Consider the following 25,504-nt stretch of genomic DNA (forward strand, 5'->3'; position numbering starts at 1 on the left):
TTTTGAGGTTAGTGGCTTCATTAGGTCAATATATCAAATATGAGTATTAAGTTGCACTAATTAATGATAAATAATGATAATATTTTGACATAAAATGGTGTCATTTGATATAAGCAAGCCCAAATGTAAGAAAAATATTGGGCTACCTTAAATATATATTATAATAATAGTTTCCTCAATATTTAGAAAATCACCCATATTATGATAATGACATGGCATTTAAATTAATACTTGCTCTGATGCTTAGAATAACTTTAAAAAATAACTTTTTATTGTCATTCAACTACAGTTGTCCCCATTCCCCCCCCACTTTCTCCTGCCCCACCCACCTGCAGCTCCCACACGCACTCCTACCCCTCCTTTGGCTTTATTCATGGGTCGTTTATACATGTCCCTTGACAACCCTTCCCCTTCTTTCCCCCATTATACTCCTCCCCCCACCCCTCTGTTTACTGTAGTTTAACAAACCATTTTTGAAGAGTCAGGGAAACAAGGAACAGACAGACTGGCAGCCATCAGAGGGGAAGGGGAAAAAGGGTGGAAAGAAGGGGAAGGGACTAGTCAAGAGACATGCACGAATGACCCATGGACACGGACAACAGGGTGGGAATTGGCTGGGGGAGCAGGGAGTGGGCTAGGCAGAAGAGAGGAAAGGGGGTAAATTGGGACAATTATAATAGAACAACAATTACATATTTAATAATAAATAAATGATTTTTTGTGATGGGAAAACTGGAGCTTCGAGCATAACTTGTATATACTGAACCTGGAATCCAAATTAAATATTTATGCTAGTGAAGACCTTGTAAATGCCTGTTAATATTTGGTGAGGAAAATTTATTGCCCAATATATTACTTTTGTTTAAAAATTATTTCTGACATATTTGATCACTGATCAGATTGAACTGAATAATTAAGACTTTCAGTAAGACTTTTATCTTACTTTCAATCACATGGTCAATCCTTAAGTTCTAGATTTTAAAAATAAATTATGTGATTTTAGCCCTGGCTGGTGTAGCTCCGTGGATTGAGCGCGGGCCTGAGAACCAGAGTATTGCAGTTCGATTCCCAGTCAGGGCACATGCCTGGGTTGCAGGCCAGTTCCCGGCAGGGGACACACCAGAGGCAACCATACATTGATATTTCTGTCCCTCTCTCCTTCCCTTCCCCTCTAAAGATAAATAAACAAAATATTAAAAAATAAATAAAAATAAATTATGTGATTTTAGACAATGATTTATCTTCCATACACTGTAGCCTTCACCTATCAAATGTCATGGAATCTCATTGGTAGTCACCAAAAAAGTCATTTTTATCCTATATATTTTAAGATGGTTAAGAAAATTGTTCAAAGTATAAAAGTCACATGGACAATAACTAAGGTGGGGGGGCGGAAATGGGAGGGAGGTGGGGAGCACTGGGTGGGGGGCAGGGCTGGGAATATAAGACAGAAAACTGTACTTGAACAAGAATTAAATAAAAATAAAAATTTAAAACTAAAACATTGAGTATTGTGTACAAGGCATTGTTTTAAGTAAGTTAAATGTATGAACATATTTTATTACAAAACTATATTTTAAGGTTGATACTGTTTTTAATATCTGTACCTTTTTTATCTAAAAACAGAAGCACAGAGTGCTTAGGAAGAGTTGCAAACTTTATCCGTGGCAAAATGGTAAAAAGAACCTAGATGATATGAATCCAGAAGCCATGCTCTTCACTGTTTTATTTTTCTATAACCATTTACATTTATTCAAAAGGTATCAGTCTTAAATTCCAACATAAAATAATATCAGAAAGTTGATTTATGCTGGGGATTTGGTTACAAAGTGGTTGATCACAAAAAACTTGGACCTCAATACAAAAATGCAAAACTTGACCATATACTTTAGTTTTGTGCACATCACAGCTGAAACTCAATATTTATTTTACCACTGTGCTGTGAGGATGGGAATTTTACATATAGAACCATCTCTAGGTATATAAAGACTTGGAAGAGAAAAACACTTGGAGAGAAATGAATGTGAAAATGGAAATGATGGGAGCAGAGATGGCCGTATGGCTAGAAAACAGTAACCAAAAGGCCAAATATTGTGGTCAAAGTCTAAAAATTCACTTCTAAACTTTTAGTTTTTCAGAATAGTCAAACATAAATGAGTTAGAAGTGTAGAATTATTTTTAAAAATATTTAAATAATATCATTGGAAGAGAGATTTTATATACCAGTTCTGAATGAAAAACACCAGAAACTCTGCTGGTCCCTGGCAAAAAAAAACAACAAAAAAACAAAAACAAAAAAAACACCTCACTTAGGCATATTATATTCTATAGAATTTAGGAGCTGAGAAGACATTGGAATTCACATAGCTAGCTGGCATCCAGAGAGATAAATTGCCTTGCCTAAGATCACATGTCCAGAGGGTAAATAAAGATGACACCAAAATATCTTGCCTCAGCAATTACTTTTACTATCTCATGCTGAATCCAGATATTCTTCCTCTGTAGCCCAGTGAAAGAATGTGTATACCCTGAGAACATGCTGTATATTATACTTGAAAACCCCATCTTAATATATTATCATGGAAAATCTTACATGGATAGATTGCCATATATTGATTAGATAAATGATAAATATTAATATGGAGTATTAAAATGAACCACTATTAAAACTTCCTTCTCATTTGTATTCTTTTTCTTTTGACTTAAAATTAAATTAGAATACATCTGGATTAACCAGGCAGGGCCAAAAGAAAAGCACATGAGGATTTCAGTTTTCTAAAACAGCATTTTGAGATGTGTGCTTAATTTTCAAATAACTCTCAGTCTATAGAATAAAATATCTAGATATTTGAGAAAAGTTAGACTTTTATTCTTAGTCTTTTAAAAAATATTCTTGCCTTGGCCAATGTAGCTCAGTTGGTTAGAGCATTCTCCCAGTAACCAAAGGGTCGAGGGTTCGATTCTGATCAGGGCACATCACATACCTAGGTTTCAGTTCAATCCCAAGTCCAAGGCAAAAGGGAGGGGATCAACTGACCAATGCTTCTCTTTTCCCTTTCTCTCTCTCTAAAAGCAATGAAAAAATTTCCCCTGGTGAGGAAAAAAAATCTCACTCTGAACAAAACTTTCTGGCCTGTCAGTGGTAAAACATGGAGGGTCACAGGTACAGTATAGACAAATAGGTATACTTTAGAGTGAAAAGTTAAATTATTTTTATTTTACCTATTTTCTATCTACCAATTTAGCTGAATTAATAATATATACATACTTTAAAAACATTTAAGACAGATATATTATGTCATATATTTAAGACTGTAATTATGGTTTCTAAAATCTTTCATAAAGAAAAGATTTTCCTTTCTGAACAGTTATTACCTTGAGACTAAAAATCATTTGTGTTACGTGACACTAATTCTTTTAATGGTAAGTTAATAAGACATATACATATATCAGTTTATTACTAACTTATGACTGGCTCATTTTTAGAGCCTTATCACCTTGCCTCCCAGAAGCACGATGATTTTCAGTGTATCATTCAAATAAAAGAAATAGTTTGAGCCCATACAAGTAGATATGAGAATATTGCAAATTAGGAAACTATCACTACTCAATGAATTAGATGGGTATTCTTCATAGCAAGATTTAAAATGATTATCTCTTGGAAATTAGGATACCTAAAGGGTATAAATAGATTTTTAAAGATTTTTAAAAATATGATAACAGAGCCAGCTGTATTGAGCTTCATAATCTGCCCTCTATCACCTACAGTGTTTTTTTTCTTTTCTTTTTGACTGTTGCTTTACCAGAGAAACTATATATTTGAATGAATTGTGAGGGCTGGTATTTTACCACCATTACTAGCTCCATTGTTAGTTTTCTATTATAGACTTGAAATATGTATATTAATGAGAAAAAATCCAAAACTAAAATAGTCATGTAATCACCCCAAGTAATCAGATTAGATGACATTTTAAACGAATCTGATGACATCCTAAACACACGCATGTCCCTCTGTTCCTTTTCCTTTTGGTCCCCAAATCCATCCTGCACCCTCGTTTGCCTTGCTCTGTGCTCTGACAGGCTGACTTCTCTGCACTGCTTCATTCAGGTTCCTTGACCTCTGATTTTCAGCTGGAGCTAGTTAATGGGAAATTTCTGGAAAGCGGGGAAAGAAAGAGGCTTGATACTGATCATTTGTCCCCCAATGTCCCCACTTGATTTAGGTTTGGATATTGGCCGTGACCTTCTCTAACTGCTGCCCTTTTCTGCCTCCAGTTCTTCTCTGAATCTGATAGCCCACACATGTCCTTCAGATCCAGTGTGGACAAACACCTTGCTGTTGAGAGTGTTCTCCTGCTTCTCCATCCATTATGAATTCCCCAATCTTGACCCATACTTCTGTGAAAACGTCATTAAAAAGTCTATAGCTATGTTTTGAGAGTGTCATCAATTCCTGCTGATACACGAGTAACATGGTCTAAACTGGAAAAAAAGGGTTTATCATCAATATCTAAAGAATACAACTTCAAGGGGGAAATATATTAAGACCATTGTAACTTTCCCAGTTTAACACAGACTACATGAAGAGTGTGTTTTCTTATTAGGGAACTTGGTTGTTAGACATCAAATTAGGTTCAAATGCTTTTGAAAAAATATGTTTCTCAATGAATCCAGTCCAGTTTTTCCATTTTAGTTCAAATTTGCTTTCTTCTCCCCTATTTAAACACTCACTACTTAGCATTCTTTGCTTACTAGTGAGTTAAATAAAATAGTCCTGGGAATATCTGAGTTTGTTTCTTTCTCTAAAATGAAAAATAACTGGACATAAATTGGGCATTTTTGTTTATTATAGTGAACACTTTCAACAAAATTCCCTTTATACCAATGTAATTCTTTAAACAATATTGGCAAAGAAAGTTTAATTTCTGTTCTAACTTAACAGTTAGCATTTACAGTAACTTTATTGACTTTTTAACATTATTGAACTCAAATTTTAACTGTGGAACTGCTACAAATCATTGGACTTGAAAGTTTTTCTTGCAATAGATTAAACCTATGTACCTACTGGGACAATTTCTTTTTCTTAGTCATTTTTCTTAATTATTTCGTAAAGGCATTATTTTATTTAAAAGCCAGTGTTACTGAAGCTTAAGCCTAAGCAGTCTTAATACTAAAATTGTACAAATATTATGTAGGTATTGGAGAAGTCATTTGGAAAAATCTGTATTCTTGCCTTGCATTCAACCTATGCCCAGTTTATATCAAGCAGCTCTTAATTTTCTGGCCACAGGTCAATTTAAGTAAATACAGAAAGCGAACAGGAGATTACTTGAAATGTAGAGAAATAAAAAACTACTGTATTACTGAAGTGAGAGATATTTTAAAATACTACAATTGCCCAAGCACTTATTGAATTCCACCAACTCTCTAAAATGAATAGATTATATTAGATCCTTCTCAGGAATCATGCTTTGTGGCATTTGCTCTCATTTATTGTCCTGGCAGAAAGTTCCAGATGAAGCCAAGGTCACCTTCTACTCCAAACTTGGTTTAATTAGCATCAATTCAGTGTCTCACCAAGCTTACATGGGAGGTTATTAACTGTGTTTTTCATGTGGAGTGTCAGGGAGGCAAGAGCAGCGCCCGCAATCTTTTCAGCTTCAAAGCACAGCTCATCAATTTAATATGTTGGTTAGTAAGAAAGATACAAGCAGTTTAGTTTATTAATGATTTTTAAAATAATTTTAAAGATGTTCTAGAAATATATTCTGCAGGTTAAATTTTAAAATATAAAACAGATTACCATCCTAATAATAAGTAATTTATTTAATCTTGATATTTTATAAGTGATGGGCTTTCTGGAATACAATAATTATGAAAGTTTTTAATTTAATATTTCTATGTATATACATATTATATAAAATGCATTAAAGAAAATGGCACACAGTCTACTAGGAAAAACTTCCTTTTTCTTGCAAGTTGTTTTGCAGGAACTGTATGTATTATTAGCTTATATTAAATCTAGGATTATCATCATAAAGTCAATGAGCTATTTCTACATTTATAAAAGTAAAAACTAGTAGACTGTTTACTTAAAAGAAATATAAACTAATAGAACAAACGTTTCTGTGTAAATTGACCTAAGCCAAATAAAAAAAAAAACCCTTAAAAATGTTTACTGCTTTAAATTGCACAATCCACAAGAGTGTTCTTAGTAAATAGAATGGGCATAAGTGTTCTGTTTCCCAATATGGGTGGTATTGCAAATATATATGTATATATGAATGTTTTAGTGGATTTAGTGCCAGCCTGCAAATCAAAGGGTACGGCTTGATTCCCAGTCAGGGCACATGCCTGGATTGCGGGCCAGGTCTCTGGTTAGGGGAGTGCCAGAGGCAACCACACATTGATGTTTCTCTCCCTCTTTCTCCTTCCCCTCTCCTCTGTCTAAAAATAAATAAATAAATAAAGTCTTTATAAAACTAAAATAAATTTTAAAATAATACCTATTTTATGGCATTTGGTAAATACTTGAAGAAAACTTATTTTATATATCTACATATATAATATCTATCTACCTATATATATACATACATATATATGATACACACACATACCAGCTGACTGAAAGCCCAGCACCCCACTCTGCATGTCCATTCACACCCAGGCTGTAGCCACTGCCTTTAGCACTAACAATGTGGCTCTCATAAGCAGGGTTGGAGAGCTTGAAACTATAGAACATATGTGTTGCTTGTTCTTTCAAAGTAAGAAATATTTTTAGGATCCTCTTTTTCACAATGAACTATTTTTCATATATTTGATTTTAAAACTGAGTCAACTTCATATAATAATTATGTTTTTTAAAAGACTAATGGAAATTTAGCTATAATTATTTAGCTAAATGTGGAAACCTGTCTTTTTGCAGATAAGCAGGTCTCATTATAAGGACCATCTGGAAAGTGAATTATTGCTTGATTTTTGACAAGTGAAAAAAAACAACATATTGACACTTAATTTTTAAATCTTACAACACCATGCAAATTGTGTTTTATTACCACCAATAAAACCAGAAACATTTTTAATAGCTAAACACTCATAATATAAGCTCATAAATAACTTCTTGATTTGCACACTTTCAGATTCAACTGTGTCAAGATGATATATTTTACAAAAGTGCTCTATTTCAGTGTTTTTACAGTCACTAACTTAAAGCCAGAATAACTTTACTCCATTCATTCTTTTTCGGTGTTGGCTTTCTTTTTCTTTTATCCTGATAAATGTTTTTTTATCTCTCTGTCTTCAGTTTTTTAAAGCATCTAATTCAAAAGGGAGAGGACACATTATTGAAACCAAATAAAATACAGACGGATTTCTTTTGACGTGAAGGAAATAGATCATAGAAGTACAAGTCAAGTCATTATTACTTTTTAAACTGAATTAATAACAATTAAATAAATGCTTCAGACAGTGGTTTGAAGTGCATGTATGCATATTTATTTTATTTTAGCATATTGTATTTTGAAACCAGAGACAAAATAATAATTGATATAAAGAACTCTGCATATAAAATATTATTTTATCATTAACATTTGGCCAATTGCAGTTAACTCAAAATGCTCATTAAATATGAGTAGAATTTGATAATCCATCTCAATTTCTCTATGCTGGCACAAAGTAAATACTGCAGCAACTTCTCATTTGCTGTAGCTTAACTGTGTGTACCTGATTTATTTTTTATAAGTCACTAAGCTTCAGAAAACCTATAGAGATGGAAAGTAGTTGTTTATTAAGATCTTTCAAATAGCAATGTCAAACAGGTTTCCAAGTTCATGTACAGTTAAATAAGTTTTATGATTCACATGATTTAAGAACACAACAGCAGTAGATGGGCTAAAAATTGTGGGTCTATAATTCTGGACTGGAGCTATATTCACTCTAGATATGTGCTATAGTTCATCTTATTGTACATGGATGATTTAAAATATTTTCTTTAATACATCTTTAAACATTAGTAACACAATTACTGTGGGATTTAATTGTGAAGAATTCAGGACCTGTGGTATAAGTGCTTTAAATGAAGATTTTGATTGCTAAGGCATTCATTTCAGAAGACATCCATGTTGAATAAATATATTGGCAGCAATATGATACAGTTACTAGCAAAACAACCAGATGAAGACTAGGCTATGCAACCTGTGAAGTTCCCTTCTTCAGAAAGCCCAAGTATCCTAGATAACTGAGGGCTCTGAGGAACTCCTCTTCTCCCTTCCCGCACTGTAATGCTCTTCTTTCTATTTTGTTTTAAGTTCGACAATAAAGAGCCAACCCACAAAACCCTAGACACTCATCCTTGGACCCTATGAAAACAGAGTCCCAGGTCTGTGCCCTTGCTTATTCTCTCTCTTTCTGTGACCTCACTGTGTGGTCCTCCAGGGCCTGCAAATAATAAATTTTGTTGGGAACTCCTACAAGTGATACGGACACAGGTGAGAGTCTCAGGCATTCCTAAAAAAAAGCATTATTATCAATAGTCTAGGACCAATACAACAGCACCTATCTCTGAATTTTGTGTGGTTGATCATTATTACACAGGTTGCAGATAATTTGATATAGTTGATTTCTTAAATTAAAATAATCCTTTGCTTTTGTTTTGCTGTGCCACCCTGAATTAAGGTTCCATTATAGTTAATCTCATTATAACTTACAAATTGGTTGAGATTACTGTTGGGAACCACCCTGCCTGGTTTCAGGAGCTGTAACTGCACCAACAAGCATAAAAGCCCCATGGCTAAGGGACCTTGGAACCATAAGCCACTAAGGAGACAAAGCTTATCCTCCTGGCAGGGGCTCAGCCTCTTCTCCCTTTACTCCACTCTGCTTGGCCCCTGGGGGATGACTGGTTAACCAATGACAGGTATGATTCCTCAAGGGAGGCATGACCTCAGACAGGCATGGTCATGAAGGGGCCCTCAGGGAAGGACTTAGGGGACCTTATAAAAAAAGAAGGATTCACATGAACAAGTATAAAGGACACATGGACAATAACTAAGGTGGGGGGTGGAAATGGAAGGGAGGTGGGGAGCACTGGGGCGGGGCTGGGCAGGGCTGGGAATATAAGACAAAAAACTGTACTTGAACAATAATTAAATAAATAAATTTTAAAAAATTTAAAAAAAAGAAAAAGAGGTGATGGACCATCACCCCTCCACTTTGTCATAGTCTGAGTCCTCATTCTGTCTGTAAAAAGTCTCCCAACTTCTTGACTGCCTTGCTTTTCCTGCCTGATTCAGGCCTGAAATAATACTGAAGCGGGTACAGCCCTGAGCTGGAACCCGTGGTTCCTGGCAGGGGGGCGATCAGGCCTAAGAAAGAATGTGTAAAGTACTATGAAACCTGCTTTGCTAAGAATGTCCTCAATTTAAATGTTAGGGGTCCAAGCACAAAATAAGTTTGTTTCCCGAGGTTTTAAAGCCATTAGTTTTTAATGTCACATTATAATTATGGACAATGCAATATTATAATTATGGACAGGGCCTCACCCTGTCCACCAGACCCTGACTCAAAAGGACAGAGCCCGGTAGTCCCAGAAATGTTATCTGTAAGCAATACCTCCTTTCTTTGATATGTATCCCTGTGTAAGATAAACTTAATAAAAAAGCCCATTGAGAGAGGGGCTAAAAGTTCTCAGAGAGACTGGTCAGCCTTCCTCCCCAAGCAGATCATGTCTTGGCAGAATTGTTCTCAACTACAGTGGCTGGGGGAGCTCTGCAGGTGGAGCCCCCCCTACAGGTTACTACATAAATGATGTGATTTTATTAACATAAAGTTATCCTTTACATCTGTTACAGGTGTAAAACCAAATCTATATTTGAACAAATAATTAATTTAGATTTTTACATAGATTGTACAAATAATTTTATCACCATTTCTAGAATTTTTTCCTCATTTGTTACATTGAAATGCATATATTTGTCCTAATAGTTTTAGGACAGGAGATATATGAGATATATCTTCACTCCATTTCTATTTCCTTTAGGACATTTGCAGAGATAAAAACAGATAGCAGCTAGCAGTTTAGTTATTCTCTTTTGATAAGTGTAAATTTAGAATGGCTCAGTGGATTGAGTGCTGGTCTACAAACCAAAGGGTCACTAGTTCAATTCCCAGTCTAGGTCACGTGCCTGGGCTGTGGGCCGGCCTCCCAGCATGGATGTACAAAAGGCCACCACACAGTGATGCTTCTCTTCCTTACTTTCTCCCTCCCTTCTCTTCTCTTTAAAAATAAATAAATAAAATCTTAAAAAAATAAAAATTATGATATGCATAGTCATGGATATATGTCAATATGTCTAATCCATGTTTCCTAAATTGTCAATACCTTTATATCATTTATAAAATGAAGATACTGCTAAAGATTTCTAGATTATGACATAGTAATTATAAAATTAAATTTTTCTATGATTAAAAATAAAAAAATATTTCAAATAAAACATACCATGATAAAATAATATCAACATTACAAATCACATCAGGTCATTTGGGACAATTTTATAAATTATCATATTTAACCAATTAAAATGTATCACAGTGACCTAATAATACTATATAAACATTTATAAGATAATATATATGTGTGTATATATATGTATACATATATATACACACATATATTCTATTGCATATTGAATGATAGAGCTAATCAGGGTGCTAGTTTAAAAAAAAGAAAGAAAGAAAAAGAACCCCTCCTGCAATTTCCAAAAGCAGAAATTAAGTTGTGTTATAGCAATGCTTTTATGTATTGAAAACAATTTGAGATCAATAAAAATGTTTTATATTTGAGATATATGATATATATCAAGAATACTATAACATGGGAAGTTTATAAACTATCTTTAAATTCAAGGATGGATGAATGGATCGATAAATGATAGACTGATCTATAAATAGATATAAAGTTCCATATGTTCTAATACAATTGCTATCTAACTTTTTCATATAATCAATTAACATAGATCTAAAATTAATAAGTAATCACTACACCAACACCAAAAATACCTGGCAGAATTAAAACTGTAATTACAATAGGAAAATGTAGCACTGTATTCACTGTATGATCCAATTACAAGTAAACACGTCTATTCTGTTAAAAAGAACTGAGGAATACACTGCCATACATTGAGTGCTGATTTGATTATATTTCCAGAACTCTACATAATATCCAATTTTCAAGATGCCCTGGGAATTAAGTGCTTCTGTTAAGTGTTTCTGATTTTCCTAATGAAATTGCTGAGGCTCCATTTGTTTCACTGTCCAAGACCTTCCAAACAGATGAACTAAACCTTCACACTAAAGATGTCTCCAGGGCTCACTTGCTTTCTATCTTTTCCAGGACTGTTCAAGTTTGCTCATTTCTCTGTGTTTTAACACCTTATTTGTAACAAGCTACTGCTAATTGCTAGCTTTTCTCTTATTTGGTTGAAGACCCTCTTCCTCCAAACAGAGATATATTTCATGTACAAACTGAACAGATGTGCAGATTCTCAAGGTTATGACTGACAATTTGAGTAGTTTCTTTTGTTCTATTTCATCTATTTATAATACAGCCATGTATGTGATTCTTTATTATTTTTTTTACACTGATGTTCACCATACTTTAAATTGAAAAAATCAGCAGCAACAGGATTGGTCAAAGAGTGTCAAAGGAGATACAAACAGTGATTTTTTTGTGGTAATTAATTAGATAGCTAGACAAATGTTATCACTTATAAAATTTGATGAAGGTCCATTTAAATGTAATAAAATAGTTAGTTTACTTCATATTTCCAAAGAAAGTGACAGAACATAATCTTTCTAAAGAATCAGCAAGCTGAAAATATTTAGTACTCTTTACTTCTCAGCTTTTCTTAGCAACCATATTCTTATTATGATATATATTTTACCGTAATTGACACCTTTCACTAATTTATAAATTCCATTTAAAGTATAGTTGTATGTGAAAGCTCTAATTTAATAATTAATGCATAAATAGGGGAACATTGTAAATATTGTATAGTAGCTTAAAAGGGATAGAGTACAAAATTCATAACAATATTTATATACTGACTGAATCTCCCCCTCCCTCAATTATGGACTAGAACAATTGACCATGAAGGTGAGCTTGGTGACTTCCCTCAGACCCCAACTGCTGAAGACAGAAAGGAAAAATAAGCATCAGACTAATATTTAATATCAGTGCTACTATTTTTTCTATATAAAATAAATACTATGAATTCACCAACTTACAAAGTACATTGCTTTCCATGCATATTGGTGCCAAAGAAAAATACCGTCTTTCAACTATTTGGTTAAAAATAAAAATAAAGAGCAAAGGCTGTGTGCACATGAGTGTGTCATCTGAAGCTTGTTTATTTGTGTGTTCATTTGAGGGAGATTAAAGCTATTAGCACTTTTAAACTACATAATATGAAGTTCACAACACATCTTAGGAAACCCATAAACACACAAATTTACTTGAAAACATATAACACTAATTTTATTTAAATAGGTTGATTAAAATGCAATAAGTAACATATCAAGATGCAATGCCTTTAATTTCTATAATTTTAGAACCTGGCATTATCCCATATATATATAGCAGGTACTCAAAAAATTTTGTTGAAAAAAGAAAGCACAACTGATTAACAGGCCATAAGTAGGTCTTTAAAATAAAAAAAATAAATCAATATACCTCCCTTATTTTCTATCAAAATGATTTGTTAGTAAAATTGCAATGCAATATTATAATTGAGATTTTGTTAGTATGAACTATTTATATTTCATTTGAATTACTGCAAAGATCTCCAAAAATAATAAATTAAAGCAAAGTAGAACTCTGGACATTTTTCATTTCATATATCATGAAGTATTATTTAACTTTTCTTCATCTTTATTATTTTTCTACCACTTTTACATAAATTGTTATAAGAATGATCTTTAAACTTTTTGCACTTGTAGATTTAGCTCAAATATGATTTATTTAGTAATACTAAAATAAAAATAGTATCTTTGAAAAATTACTTTTGTTACTATCATCAAACTTTAGCTCCCAATCTTGTTCATTTTATAACATACTTGACATAATTATGAAAACTTAGCAATTATCAAATACAATTTTTAAAACAAGAGAAAAAATGCTATGATAACTGTGAAGTGAAAGCCAGCAACTCAATATTGAGAATTAATAATAATTTCAAGAAAAACAGTGTAATTGAATAATCTTTATGTAAAGGAAAATACTTCTAAGCCTTCCCATGGTACAATTTTTAATTACAAATATATGGATATAAGGTCTTCATGATTTTAAATTAAATTGTTAACACACATTAGTATAGCCAACATGACACAAAACACACATAAGAAGTAGAAAAAGACAGACTTACATAAGACAAATTTTCTTTGATCTTTGCTTATGCAGGAATAAAGTTTAAAATGTGTTTTTCTATAATGCACTCAAACATTCTTTTTATTTCTTCATCATCTTCTAACCACTTAATGACTGCTCAAGAATGCCCTTTTATATTTGTGAAGCCTATGTAAATATTTGTTTTGCTCTTAAAAAATACTGTCATTTCAAGATTATTTTTCTTGAGGCAAAAATGCTTATTAATAGAATAATAACGAGCAAATACTCATAGAGCCAATATTGATACCTATTATGCTGGGCAGTTCTAGAACATTTGTTTTTAGAACATTCTGTTAGAATGAGTGTGTCCACTCAGCAAATCACTTTAGGGTACTATATTGAATCTTTGCTTAAACATTCTATGTTTTTATACAGTTTTTAATGACTCGTGCATTATGCCCATTTTAGAACAAATTCAATACTGAGTATTTTAATCTGGTCTCAGAGAAATAAACAACTTGTTAGCATTTAACTAGGCTTTCATAAAAGCAGATGCCGTCTCTGCATCTTTGAACTTCTTTGTTCGCATTTAAAAGACAAGGCAAATAAACAGCGTCCATGTTCACATTTTAAATTTGCTCAATGTTGTAGAATACTTTTAATTTATATTCTGGAACAAATTTGAACCTATATTCTGGAATGTCATCATAATAGTTATTAAGTGGCACTAAAATTAAAGTATAACATTTGTCTCATATTCTATTCCAATCACTTTAATTAATAGTCATTTAGGTGACTTAATTACTTCCTATGATTAAGTAAAATTGGATCTCAATTTTTCTACCCTTAAAAAAAAAGACCTTTAAAGTTCCATTTAATGTGCTTTCCAGGCCATAACAAAGAAGCATACCATACCTCTTCTGCTGTTGGTAGCTGCAGGTGTGGTGGGACTGGCGGTTATGGCTACAGTGGCTGTGACTGTTGCAGTGGTAAGGGAGGGCATGATAGTAGTGGGAAGCAAAGTGATGGGAACATCTGGTGAGCGGAAAAAAACAAAATATAAAACAAAATCATATCATGCAAACAAAAAAGAAACACAAAGGATTCAAATTACAAATACATATATCTTATTTAGGCTTTACTTTAACAAGCTGAAACAAATTATCAGGTACAAAGCCAGCTGTACCTTACAGTTCTTGTCATTTTTCGTTCACTTCCTCTTCGTGCTCCTACACAAACTGAAGGTGTGGAGCAGTGTTTGAGAACAACGCGATTGTTCACAAGATTTAGAGTGAAATTTAAAATGACAAGAATTCGTTTTTTTCACGGAGTCATTTAAAAAGTTTGACATGCAGTAGCAAAATACAGATAGGCAAAACAAAAAATGACATGCTTTGTCAAAGATGTAAACAAATAAACAACACAACGGAAGTAAACACAAATAACACCACCATATAAGGTTAAAGAAATGTTAACGATGGATGAGTATATGCATGTTAAATGCTTTTTGACTTTCCACTTAAGAACACTTAATAAGATGAGCATGATCTTTAGAAACAAAAAAGAAGCCAATTGTTATAATTATTATTTTGCTTTTCCTTTTCTCACTGATGATGTTAATAGTACAGTTTAGAGTCTTACAGTTCTTACCCTGATTAGTTGGTAACGCCTTCTAACAATTTTGCAGTACCTAGGAGTCTTTAACAATTATTGAGTCAACTAGCATGAAACACAATATTCTGAAAGGTTTATGATTTATTTTATTTGGCATACCTAGAAGAAATTATTGAACATGTACTTGTACCATAATATTCAATCCCTAATCCATAATTAGTAAAAGTTGCCAAAACTTAACAGTAGATCCAACCATAGAGAACATAACAAACAGAAAGAATCGCTCAGAGTTTACACCAAAATCTTCCTTCCTTTCACTCAAGACCAGCTGAAAATTGGAAGAGCCTCATAGAGAACACTGAAACAATGTCGCCAGCGTCAAGCCGTGAGAACCTCAGTGAGATACGCAGAGTCAAATCTTGTCTCAAGTGGGTAGGGACATTATTCACACAGTAAGGAAATCAGAAAGAGTTCACAAATTACCTGTAATTACTGTGCCAGAGTTTGATTTTACATGTTTGTCACACAGCCCCAACATATTCAGAGTGTTTGACAGATATTTTGCTATTAATAGGCTTCCTATCAGTCTTTCAGTTTAAGTCTGCCTCACACTAAAATTTTTCTAGTTCTTTACTCCTGATAAATACTGGATCCTCTGGCTTTAACCTGCTGAATTCTCTGCACTGGAGACACGGCAAACAGAGATCACTCTCTTATCTTAGGTATTGATGTTTATACCTGTTTTTCAACAGGGAAAGTTTTTCCTAGATAGTCAGATTAAGGTAATAACCTTCTGAAAACTAAATGTTGCTACATTAATCACTAGGGCAAATGGGTATTGCCTGGGTGTGATTACCATGATCACTAAGTAAAACTGACTCTAACAACATAAATTAATAAATATCATGGATGTGTGTACATACACTTCTTTTTTAATTTAATCTTTATTATATTTTTCATTACCATTCAGTCCCTATACCCACTCCTCCTGGCAACCACCACACTGTTGTCCATGTCCATGAGTCCTTTTCCCTTTTTGCTCAACCCTTCCATCCCCTAAACTTCACCCCACTAGCTGTCATCTGCTCTCCATCTATGAGTCTCTCTCTCTCTTTTGCTTGTTCTTGTCTACTAATTTTTATAATAATTTCTTATGTTCATGGTAAACTTTCCTAAAGAGTTTAGGAAGGCTAACGGTAAATGAAATGTTTTGGATTTTTGATTTTCACACATACACAAAATAGACAATAATACATTCTTCATCTGTTTGCATAAATAGGGCCTCAACATATATGTATTTAATTAATGCAAAAGGATATATGTTCCATGGCTATCAATATGAGAATCTACAATATTAGTTTTTTAAAACTCCATGTAAAACTCCATAAGAGCAGGGAAAGGAGGGGGAGCGAAAGGGAAAGAAATACCAGTCAGTCGCCTCTTGCATATGCTCCAACCTAGGCCCACAACTCAGACATGTGCCCTGACCAGGAATGGAACCAGTGACCTTCACTTTGTGCGACAATGTCCAACCAACTGAGCCATACTCATCAGGGCTGTAGCTACATTTTAAAAAATGTATATATGAAATTGGATACACTAGTACTAATGACTTGCCTCATTTCTGGTGTATCTATAATACTATATCTTAAAAAAATTATGCTGTTAATGCAAAGAGCTGTCAAGTATATTATAGGACATAAAATATGGGTCATTTTTCTCCTTCTAAGACACATCTGTTTTTATTTTTCCCAAGAATAAAAATACACCAATTTATATTCAGAAGAATTATATGCATATACATACACACACTAATAACAACTAAATCCTACTTCAACATTAATTTATTAATTCTGTTTAAAAAAATAAGATAGTCTGCAGCTACATTAATATTATAAGTAATTTGCTAAATATAACTTGTCAATTTTAGAAGTTCTTAATACATGCCTTACATGTTAATATCCCATGAGTAAAGAATTTGAACACAAAGATACATATAAATAAAAATAGAGAAATTAATGGTGTATAATATATGTTATTGATATTAAAATTCAGAAAAATCTAATTAATAAACTGATTGATAAATTAATTTCAGGATAGTTCATCTCTGATTTCTATAATAGAAATATGAACTCAATTTTTTATTCTTTTTTTTTGGAGGATGTGTTAAGTTATAAAATATCTTTGAATTTGCCTGGAAAAAAAGAGTGGTTACAAAGAAGTTCCACATGTATAATTTGCAAGAGAAATTAATTGTATTATATGTTTTCCAGACATTAAAGCATAAAGCATAGGAAAGTTAGTAATTGTTAAAATATGTAGTGGGTAAAGAAAACATATTTTGAGAAGTGAAGAAAGTAAAATTAATTAGATTTTATTTGTCTAGATCTCATCAGAGATATTAGTAAATATGGATTATACATATTTATATGTAATTTCATTACAAACAAAAGAATTTTATATGTTATGAAAAAATTAAAATTAAAAACACTGTAATTAATACATTATTTGAATGCTATATTACAGTTTCAGTTGTTAAAATATTTTATCATAATATATATATAATGATATATATATAATTATGTAAATCAATTTATCTGAAATTGTGATTGTGTTTTAAATCATTTGCTAGTAAGCTAAAACTTAGGAGACTAATATTTAACTATAGTTTAAAATGGATAAAACTTGCTAAAATGACTTCATGGTTTAAAAAGAATATCAAAATAAATTCACAGAGGTGCACATTTCATTATGTGATATGTGTGTATCTCCATAGTAATGCAAGAATTTCCTTTAAAGAAAAAATGAGTGCATTTCATTGATAAGAAACTGAGAAAAAAAAGGTCTCAAGACATAAAAATATTTGCTTATAGTATACCTATACCTTATGTGTAAATGACAATAAATTATACTCTTTATTTTACTTGTAACATATAAAGTAGTGTCCTCATGTAAAATAAATTCAGAAGTAATTCAACGTCAGACAAACCCCCAAATCTAGCCAACTGTGCAAATGCATATTAGTGCAGACAAATTCTATGTAGGTTGCAAAGTTATTTCTGTGGGTGAAAATGGATTACAAACAAATACAATATAAACAGTATGGGTTACTCCTATAAGAACTTAATCACTACAAGAAATGCAATTTTAGCTCACACAACAAACTTGTTGAATCAGGAAACCAAAGTATGTGTCTGGGGTTCATGGCTAAACTTTGTTTTAATGCATTCATCAGTCATACATCCTGCCTGACTGTGATTTGAACACCAAACTGCAGCCACAATTGTTTTGAAGCAGCACAAAGTTAAGGATTTCTGGAACAACGGGGCTGAAGTTTCTCAGAGCATATATGCCTGACTTTTTTCTCATAGTGTAAGGTTAACATGATCAAAGAAGCCCAAGCCCAGCACACAGGAAGACATTTGACCTTGACATAAGTGCTTTACCCAATTCCAAGCTACACTCAGTATTCTCATTGCTGCCATGTTCTCAGAACCACATCCTATTTTATGACATTAGTTTTCTCTTTCTTATCTGTCCTTTGATTCCAGTGTAAATATGATCTCATTTATAAAGCACACTCAACATGGCAGAGTTAATATCCTCCTTCAATGTATTTTCAAACACTTTGCACAACCTCCAGCCCCAACACAAGGTTATTACAAAGCATATCACCATGATGTTTATATATTTCTCTTTGTAATAAAGTGTAAACTCTGTCTTTATCTATCACTCTGCCTTTGCTTTTGAAAATATCACTTCACTTTGGGACAAATTTACATGGACCGAACCCCTCAGTGTCACCCAGTCCCTATCTTAAAAGAGCTTACCTTGTTTGATCTACCTAATAAAACACTAGTCTAAAGCTTCAGCCTGATTTCCACCTCCTCTGTGAAGACCTTCTTAATCAACTAAATTAGAACGGATTTCCCTTCTCTCTGAATACTCACCAGCTTTTGAGTTTATCTGCTACTTTTCTCACATTATTAGTAATCTCCCAAGCCCCCATGACAAGGCCACATTCATAGCACCTTCAGAGCAACCATACCGGGAGTTACATGCCTCTCACTTGCCCCAATTCTCTCTGTCTCCCTCTCTCAGTGGGGAAACATGACAAAATGCATGTGTGATGGTATGGTAACTTTAAAATTTCCCTCGAATTTACATAATCAATTAATAGACTGTACTATTCTAACTCCTATTAATAATATGGCTCACTGTACACAGAACACACATCAAAGTTTTATATGAAATCGGTGAAATCAGTGGCTGAGCGGTGGAAGTCTCTAACATTTGGCACTGAACATGAATTAGTTGTATTTTTTTTTCATGAACCACCAAGATGATAACAGAAAGAACAGACTCATGATATAACTCTGTGCTTCTTAGGGTACCTTGCTCTGTGTTTTGAGTTTGATTGGGGCTTTTTAAACAATGCTCCTCTGAGTGGTAATGGAGATGAGATCAGTAGGTAGGGAATAGTATCATTTTTAACAACATGAATTAGTAATTGAGCACTAAACAGGGTTAATATCTGCAAAAATTGCTCCCCCCCTCTTCTTTTTACCATATATAATGTAATTTTTAGGATTCCTGCCAAGAACCTTTGTCTAAATAATTATTAAAAAATTAAAATGAAACATACTGAAGAACCATATTCTGAATGCAGTTTTTCAATGATTTTAAGTGATTGGAGCTCTAAATCATCCCATCACATTCAAAAGAATAGAAAAGTCACCCTTTTTTCACATCCTAATGAAATAATTCAAAAACATGCAACCATATTTTGTTATTGGAGCTTATTAGAGTACAACAGATCCTCTATAAACCTGTCAAAGTAAAATCGGTTCCAACAAGCACTGTATGCAATAAATTGAAGAGAGGTACAGCACCTTTTTTCCAATAACAAGCTTTTCAGGTTAAAGGTATGTTCTGCTCTCCACAAATGCAGTGTACAATAATTTCTAACTTGTCAACCTGTTTTGTTTTGTGGCAGTTTCTCCGTTTGAAAAATGGCATTCTGGCCCATTCAGAATGGACTTTTAAAGCAAAATTAAGTCTAAAGCATCTCAGAAGCTCAAGCACTTGTTTTTCTCCAAGAACTTGTGTTCAATAGGGGAAAAAATGTCATTTAGTCAGACTCCATATGTCTGCTTCCTTTCTGCTTTATGTCAATAACTCCCCAGGGTGGTCCCAGTATAATCAAAAGTGAATCCAAATCAGGGATTATTAGTGGAGATACAGAAGGGTCAGAACTCAACATGTATTAGAAGTATTAAGGTAAGAAGTATCTTTTTGATAGAAGCTATTCACATTTCTCAGCCTTAAAAATAATAGGGCATCCTCAACCCTTTTACTGGTAATTGCACTACCGTGGAAAGCAATTGTAAGAGAAAAAGTTTACTGTATTTGCTTTTTGCCTGTGCAGAGGACATTTATTTGTTCCCATTATGTTCAGCTACATGTAGCAGCCTATTTGGATTATAGCATAAGAATGGAAAACAGCACTAAGGCTCTTGCTTAAATGACAACCACCAGGTTGACAAGGCCTCAACTTGCCAGTGCATGCCTCCTGCTCAAGTGTCATATGGTAACCTCATCTGCTTCATGAAAAGAAATCCTCTTAAACATTAAATTTGAATAAATCCCTTTCATCCCTCTGATAGTTTCCACTGGCTTCACATGCTAAATGGATCCTTACACAATAAAAAAATGCTATTCTTGAAAAAAATCAAAAAGTAGAGAGATTTTAGACTGTAGGCAGTAGCCAACAGTCAGTCCTATGTAATTACAAGAAATGTTTATGAATAAAATCAGTCTGTTACTTGAAAAAAAAGTATGCATTATTTTCTTTTAAAATATTCTTTTACATTCCAAACTGACAAAAGCAAAGTGAAATTTACAATAGGAAAAAATGCCTGTGAAGTGGGGTGATCTTATATTATTTAGCTCCATCTACTTCAATACCATGAGTTCTTTCCTGACAGGACTTTACCAAAAAGTCAAACAAATAATTTGATTAAATACATTAATTTCTGTAAGGATGTCAAGTTCCTAGGAAAGAATTGGACTAACAGCCATTACAAGGAAAACTTAAATCAAAGGCTAATTTAACATTTTGGGGGACGTATCATGTATTAGAAAACACTGATTATGAAACCCAGATATTTAGATTTTTAAATTTATTTTATTGATTATGCCATTACAGTTGCCCCATCTCCCCCCTTCACTCCCCTCCACCCTGCACACCCCCTCCCATTCACCTTCCACTGCTTTAGTTCATGTCCATGTATCACAAATTCTTTAGCTTCTACATTTCCCACGCTACTCTTGCCCTCCCCCTATTTTCTCCCCACTGTCTATGCTACTTATTCTCTGTACCTTCTCCCCTACTCTCCTCCTCCCACTCCCGTGTTGCTAACCTTCCATGTGATCTCCATTTCTATGGTTCCATTCATGATCTAGCTGTCCTCTTAGTTTGCTTTTGTTTTAGGTGTGGTTGTTAATAACTGTGAGTTTGCTGTCCATTCACTGTTTATATTTTTATCTTCTTTTTCTTAGATAAGTCCCTTTAACATTTTATATAGTAAGGGCTTGGTGATGACGATGCCAGGATTAAAATGAAGGAGAGAATTCTAGAAGCATCAAGAGATAAGGGATAGTCACCTACAAAGGCATTCCCATCAGACTGTCAGCTGATTTCTCAAAAGAGATCTTATAGGCAAGCAGGGGCTGGAAAGAAGTATTCTAAATTGTGAAGTGCAAGGACCTACATCCAAGATTACTCTATCCAGCAAAGCTTTCATTGAGAATGGAAGGGCAGATAAAATGCTTCTCAGATAAGGTCAAGTTCAAGAACTTCATCATCACCAAGCCCTTACTACATGAAATGTTAAAGGGATTTTTTTAAATTGTTGTTCAGTTACAGTTGCTCTGCCTTTTTTCCATTGCTCTCCCCTGCCCAGTTTGGATTTTTTATCTAGATCAGGTGACAATATAGCAGAGAGACATTGTGCATATAATTTACCATACTTTTTGGACCATAAGACAAACCTAGGTTTTGGAGGACAAAAATAGGGAAAAAAATTTTAAAGCAAAAATTGTGGTAAAAAATTTAATAACATAAATAACATAATATTTCACCAATAAATATAAACAGAACTCAACAGTAGCATTAACAACCATTATTACTCTCAGATTTGGGGGGAAAGGTGCATTTTACAGTCCTAAAGATGTGGTAATCTCTCCTGTGCTTACCCATCTAAAAAATACAGAGTTTAGACCTGGTCATTTATATAAATGCTTTAGACCAGGTTCTAAATGCTTTAGACACGGTTCTATCAACCGTGATGATCACGGTTGATAATCTAACAGAAAAATAGCTTTACTCAAGAAACTTGTAGATGAAAACACTTTTGTGTATGACTTTAGGAAGTGCAAAGAGTTCCTACAGGTGTTGATTCACATTTAAAAAATGCAGTGAAGTAAGCTCACATGATGTAAAACATCATGTTACTGGACTATGCTCTCAGAGACACACAGGTTCACAATGTTGACATTAAACTGGAAATTATTACACAGCACTAGTTTTAGTGAATTCCAATGTTCACATACATGTTTCTTATATGACAATGTTTAAAGGCAGTAGAATTCATCCAGATATAATGTTTAATATGTAATATAAAAGCTTAATTAAGTAAAAATTAAGTAGAATATGGGGATGTTTCAAAGATGATTATTATAAACTTTCTATACTATAACTTAACAAAATCAACAATGGACATTATAAGTACATTTTGTGCCTGCATAGTAATAAATATACCTATTTTGATGAATTCATAGAGGATAGCACTTAGCACACACTGAGAATAATATACACAGAATTATGAAGAAACACCTATTGAAATCCAGTTTTACTATCTTCTCCTATCACCTGTATCCCTAACATTCAGAGTTCTAATGCAAAGCAAGTTTTTTCTTAACATTAAAAACTTAATGTTAAGTTGACTGCTTAATGTTAAGGAGTCAACTGAAAAAAATGACTCCTGTATAAAATTTAGTTATAGAAATTGATAATCTTTCCAAATTATGTACATTTAAGTTATGGTCTTGAAATATTACCATTAATGAGGAGACCTTGAAAACATCTCTGAAATTGCACCACAGTAGAATATGAGCCAAAACACTTCACTGTTTTATTTCCACTAAGAACTCCAGGCAAAACTGACAGTGTGTATTTATCTAGTATAGGATCCACAGTGCCTGGCATAGCACATTGAATATAGTAGGTACTCAAAAAGATTTCAGAAATAGTAAAATATTAGGTAGTATAGCATTGTGATGTGGATTTTTCAGGCTTTGTCTCAGAAAAGTTTTCTATTAGACTAGATACAAATGTTTTCTTTATAAAAGGTGATATAACACACAAAAATCTGTTAGCAATAATCATAAATTTTTACAAAAAACATATAAAGTCAAATATTTTTATTAGATATGTTAATTTTTCTATATGCAATTATTCATATTGTATACTGCTTAACTCTGTAGTCCCATTTACATATGAATTGCCAAATAAATATATCTTACTTTTTGTCTAATATAAGATAAAAGTTAAAGGTCTTGATTTGATGATCAGTGAATGAATATCAATGATCCTAATTTTATGCAGAAGTTAGGACAGTGTGCATAACTACATGCATCTCCATAAATGTATATAAGTATATATATGTATGTGTGTGTGGATATAGGTGTGTATGTATGCATATGTTTATGTAAATATGCATATATTATTTTGTTAAAATTTATTTTGTTAAAAAGGTAGTCTGAGCCCTGGCTGGTATAGCTCAGTGGATTGAGCACAAGCCTTCGAACTAGATGATCGTGGTTCGATTCCCAGTCAGTACACATGCCTGGGTTGCAGGCCAGTTCCCAGCAGGGACGCACAAAAGGCAACCATACATTGATATTTCCCTCCCTCTCTCCTTCCCTTTCCCTCTAAAAATAAATAAGTAGAATCTTTAAAAAAAAAAAGACAGTCTGAAAAACAAATAGAGAAACAAAGAAATGTAATCATTTATTGACAGCTTCTTAAAAGCATGGTCCTAAAAGCTAGAGATACAGAGATAATATGTATAAGATGAAGGAAATCACAGTCTGCTGGGTGACATAGAATATATTGACACTTACAGGTACGCATGTATACATGCAGTACATGCACATACATGCATGGATTATATGTGTCCACATGTATATACATGTACATGCAAATGAATGTGCATGTGTATATATATAATTAAGAGTACAGATTAACGTGAAAATATCAAATAATGATTGACCCCTTTCAGATAATTAAAATAAAGTGACACATGACTCGGGTCACTCTAGACTGGAGTGACAAAAAAGGCCTTTCATGCCCCGGGTGGTGTAGCTCAGTGGATTGACCATGGGCCTGTGAAGCAAAGGGTCACCAGTTCAATTCCCAGTCAGGGCACATGCCTGGGTTGCAGGCCAGGTCCCCAGTAGGGAACACCTGAGAGGCAACCACACATTGATGTTTCTCTCCCACTCTTTCTCCTTCCCTTCCCCTCTCTCTAAAAATAAATAAAGTATTTTTAAAAAGGCCTCTCTGAAAAGCATTGCTTAGTATGAGATCTGCATGATAAGAAGTCACTCCCACAAAGACCAGCCATCATTCATGACAAGACTCCTTACAAACACTGGACAAACACTCTAGGTGGGCGCAGGATTCATAAAAAGAGAATGAGCTTGATGCCATGGAGGCTCTGAAAGAGCACAGGAGAAACAAAAGTGCCTGCATGGAGAGTGGGCAGATGTCATGGAGGTAAGTTGGGTTTGGTAAGCTGGGGTAATGAGGATTTGGGTTGTATACTAAGTGTTACAGAATGCCTTTGGGGAAATGTTAATGGGGAAAGACATGAAGGAATATGCATTTCAAATATTTATATGTGGCACCTGTATAGGAAGTAGATTGGACAGACAGAAAGACATGTGGAAACAGAGAGCCCTAAATTCCGTGAAACTAAATACTGCTTCAATAGTCTAAGCCAGAGACGATGGTACAAAGAAGAGGACATAGTTGGGGCATGGTTTGGAAATAGTGGCAAAATAATTTGCTGATGAATTGAAAAAGAAGGGGAGAGAAAAATCAAGGATTAATCTTAGATTCTGGAATAACACTATGATATATGTGGTTACAATGTTTGCGAAAACTACATTGTAAGAAGCTACAAAGCAAGTTTTATGTAAAATCTGTTATCTTCTACTAGGCATGCCTTTGCTTCTAAAAACAAATGCCCAAATTATCTCCCATGCACCATTGCATAGTGTTTGAACTCTTCCATATATAGAGAACTTCATACATATTTGTAAAGTTACAACATAGCCTTACTTGTACATAAAAAGTCTAGAAAGTCTGAGTGCCATAGATTCTATTTTTAAGTTTACTTTACTGCTACTGATAGAATAGAGTCTTTATAAATAGTGAAAGAA

At 33.5% G+C, this 25,504-nt stretch overlaps 1 protein-coding gene across 2 annotated transcripts in view; it reads right to left on the reverse strand.

Moving 5' to 3' along the window:
* CADM2 (cell adhesion molecule 2) overlaps window positions 1-25,504 on the reverse strand; it is a 1,088,167-nt gene that overhangs the window by 65,921 nt on the left and 996,742 nt on the right. Inside the window, exons 8-9 of one of the 2 annotated variants that reach the window (XM_037059022.1) lie at window positions 14,297-14,416; window positions 12,131-12,181 (exon numbers count right to left, since the gene is read on the reverse strand). In XM_037059022.1, the coding sequence (XP_036914917.1) occupies window positions 12,171-12,181; window positions 14,297-14,416 (131 nt within the window). In that variant the 3' untranslated portion in view covers window positions 12,131-12,170. Of the gene's footprint in view, window positions 1-12,130; window positions 12,182-14,296; window positions 14,417-25,504 lie in introns of those variants that run through there. The other variant, XM_037059021.1, reaches the window with a different exon arrangement.

Source organism: Sturnira hondurensis, unplaced genomic scaffold, assembly GCF_014824575.4.
Source record: "Sturnira hondurensis isolate 20B ecotype Veracruz unplaced genomic scaffold, ASM1482457v3 Scaffold0010428, whole genome shotgun sequence".
Taxonomy (NCBI): Eukaryota; Metazoa; Chordata; class Mammalia; order Chiroptera; family Phyllostomidae; genus Sturnira; species Sturnira hondurensis.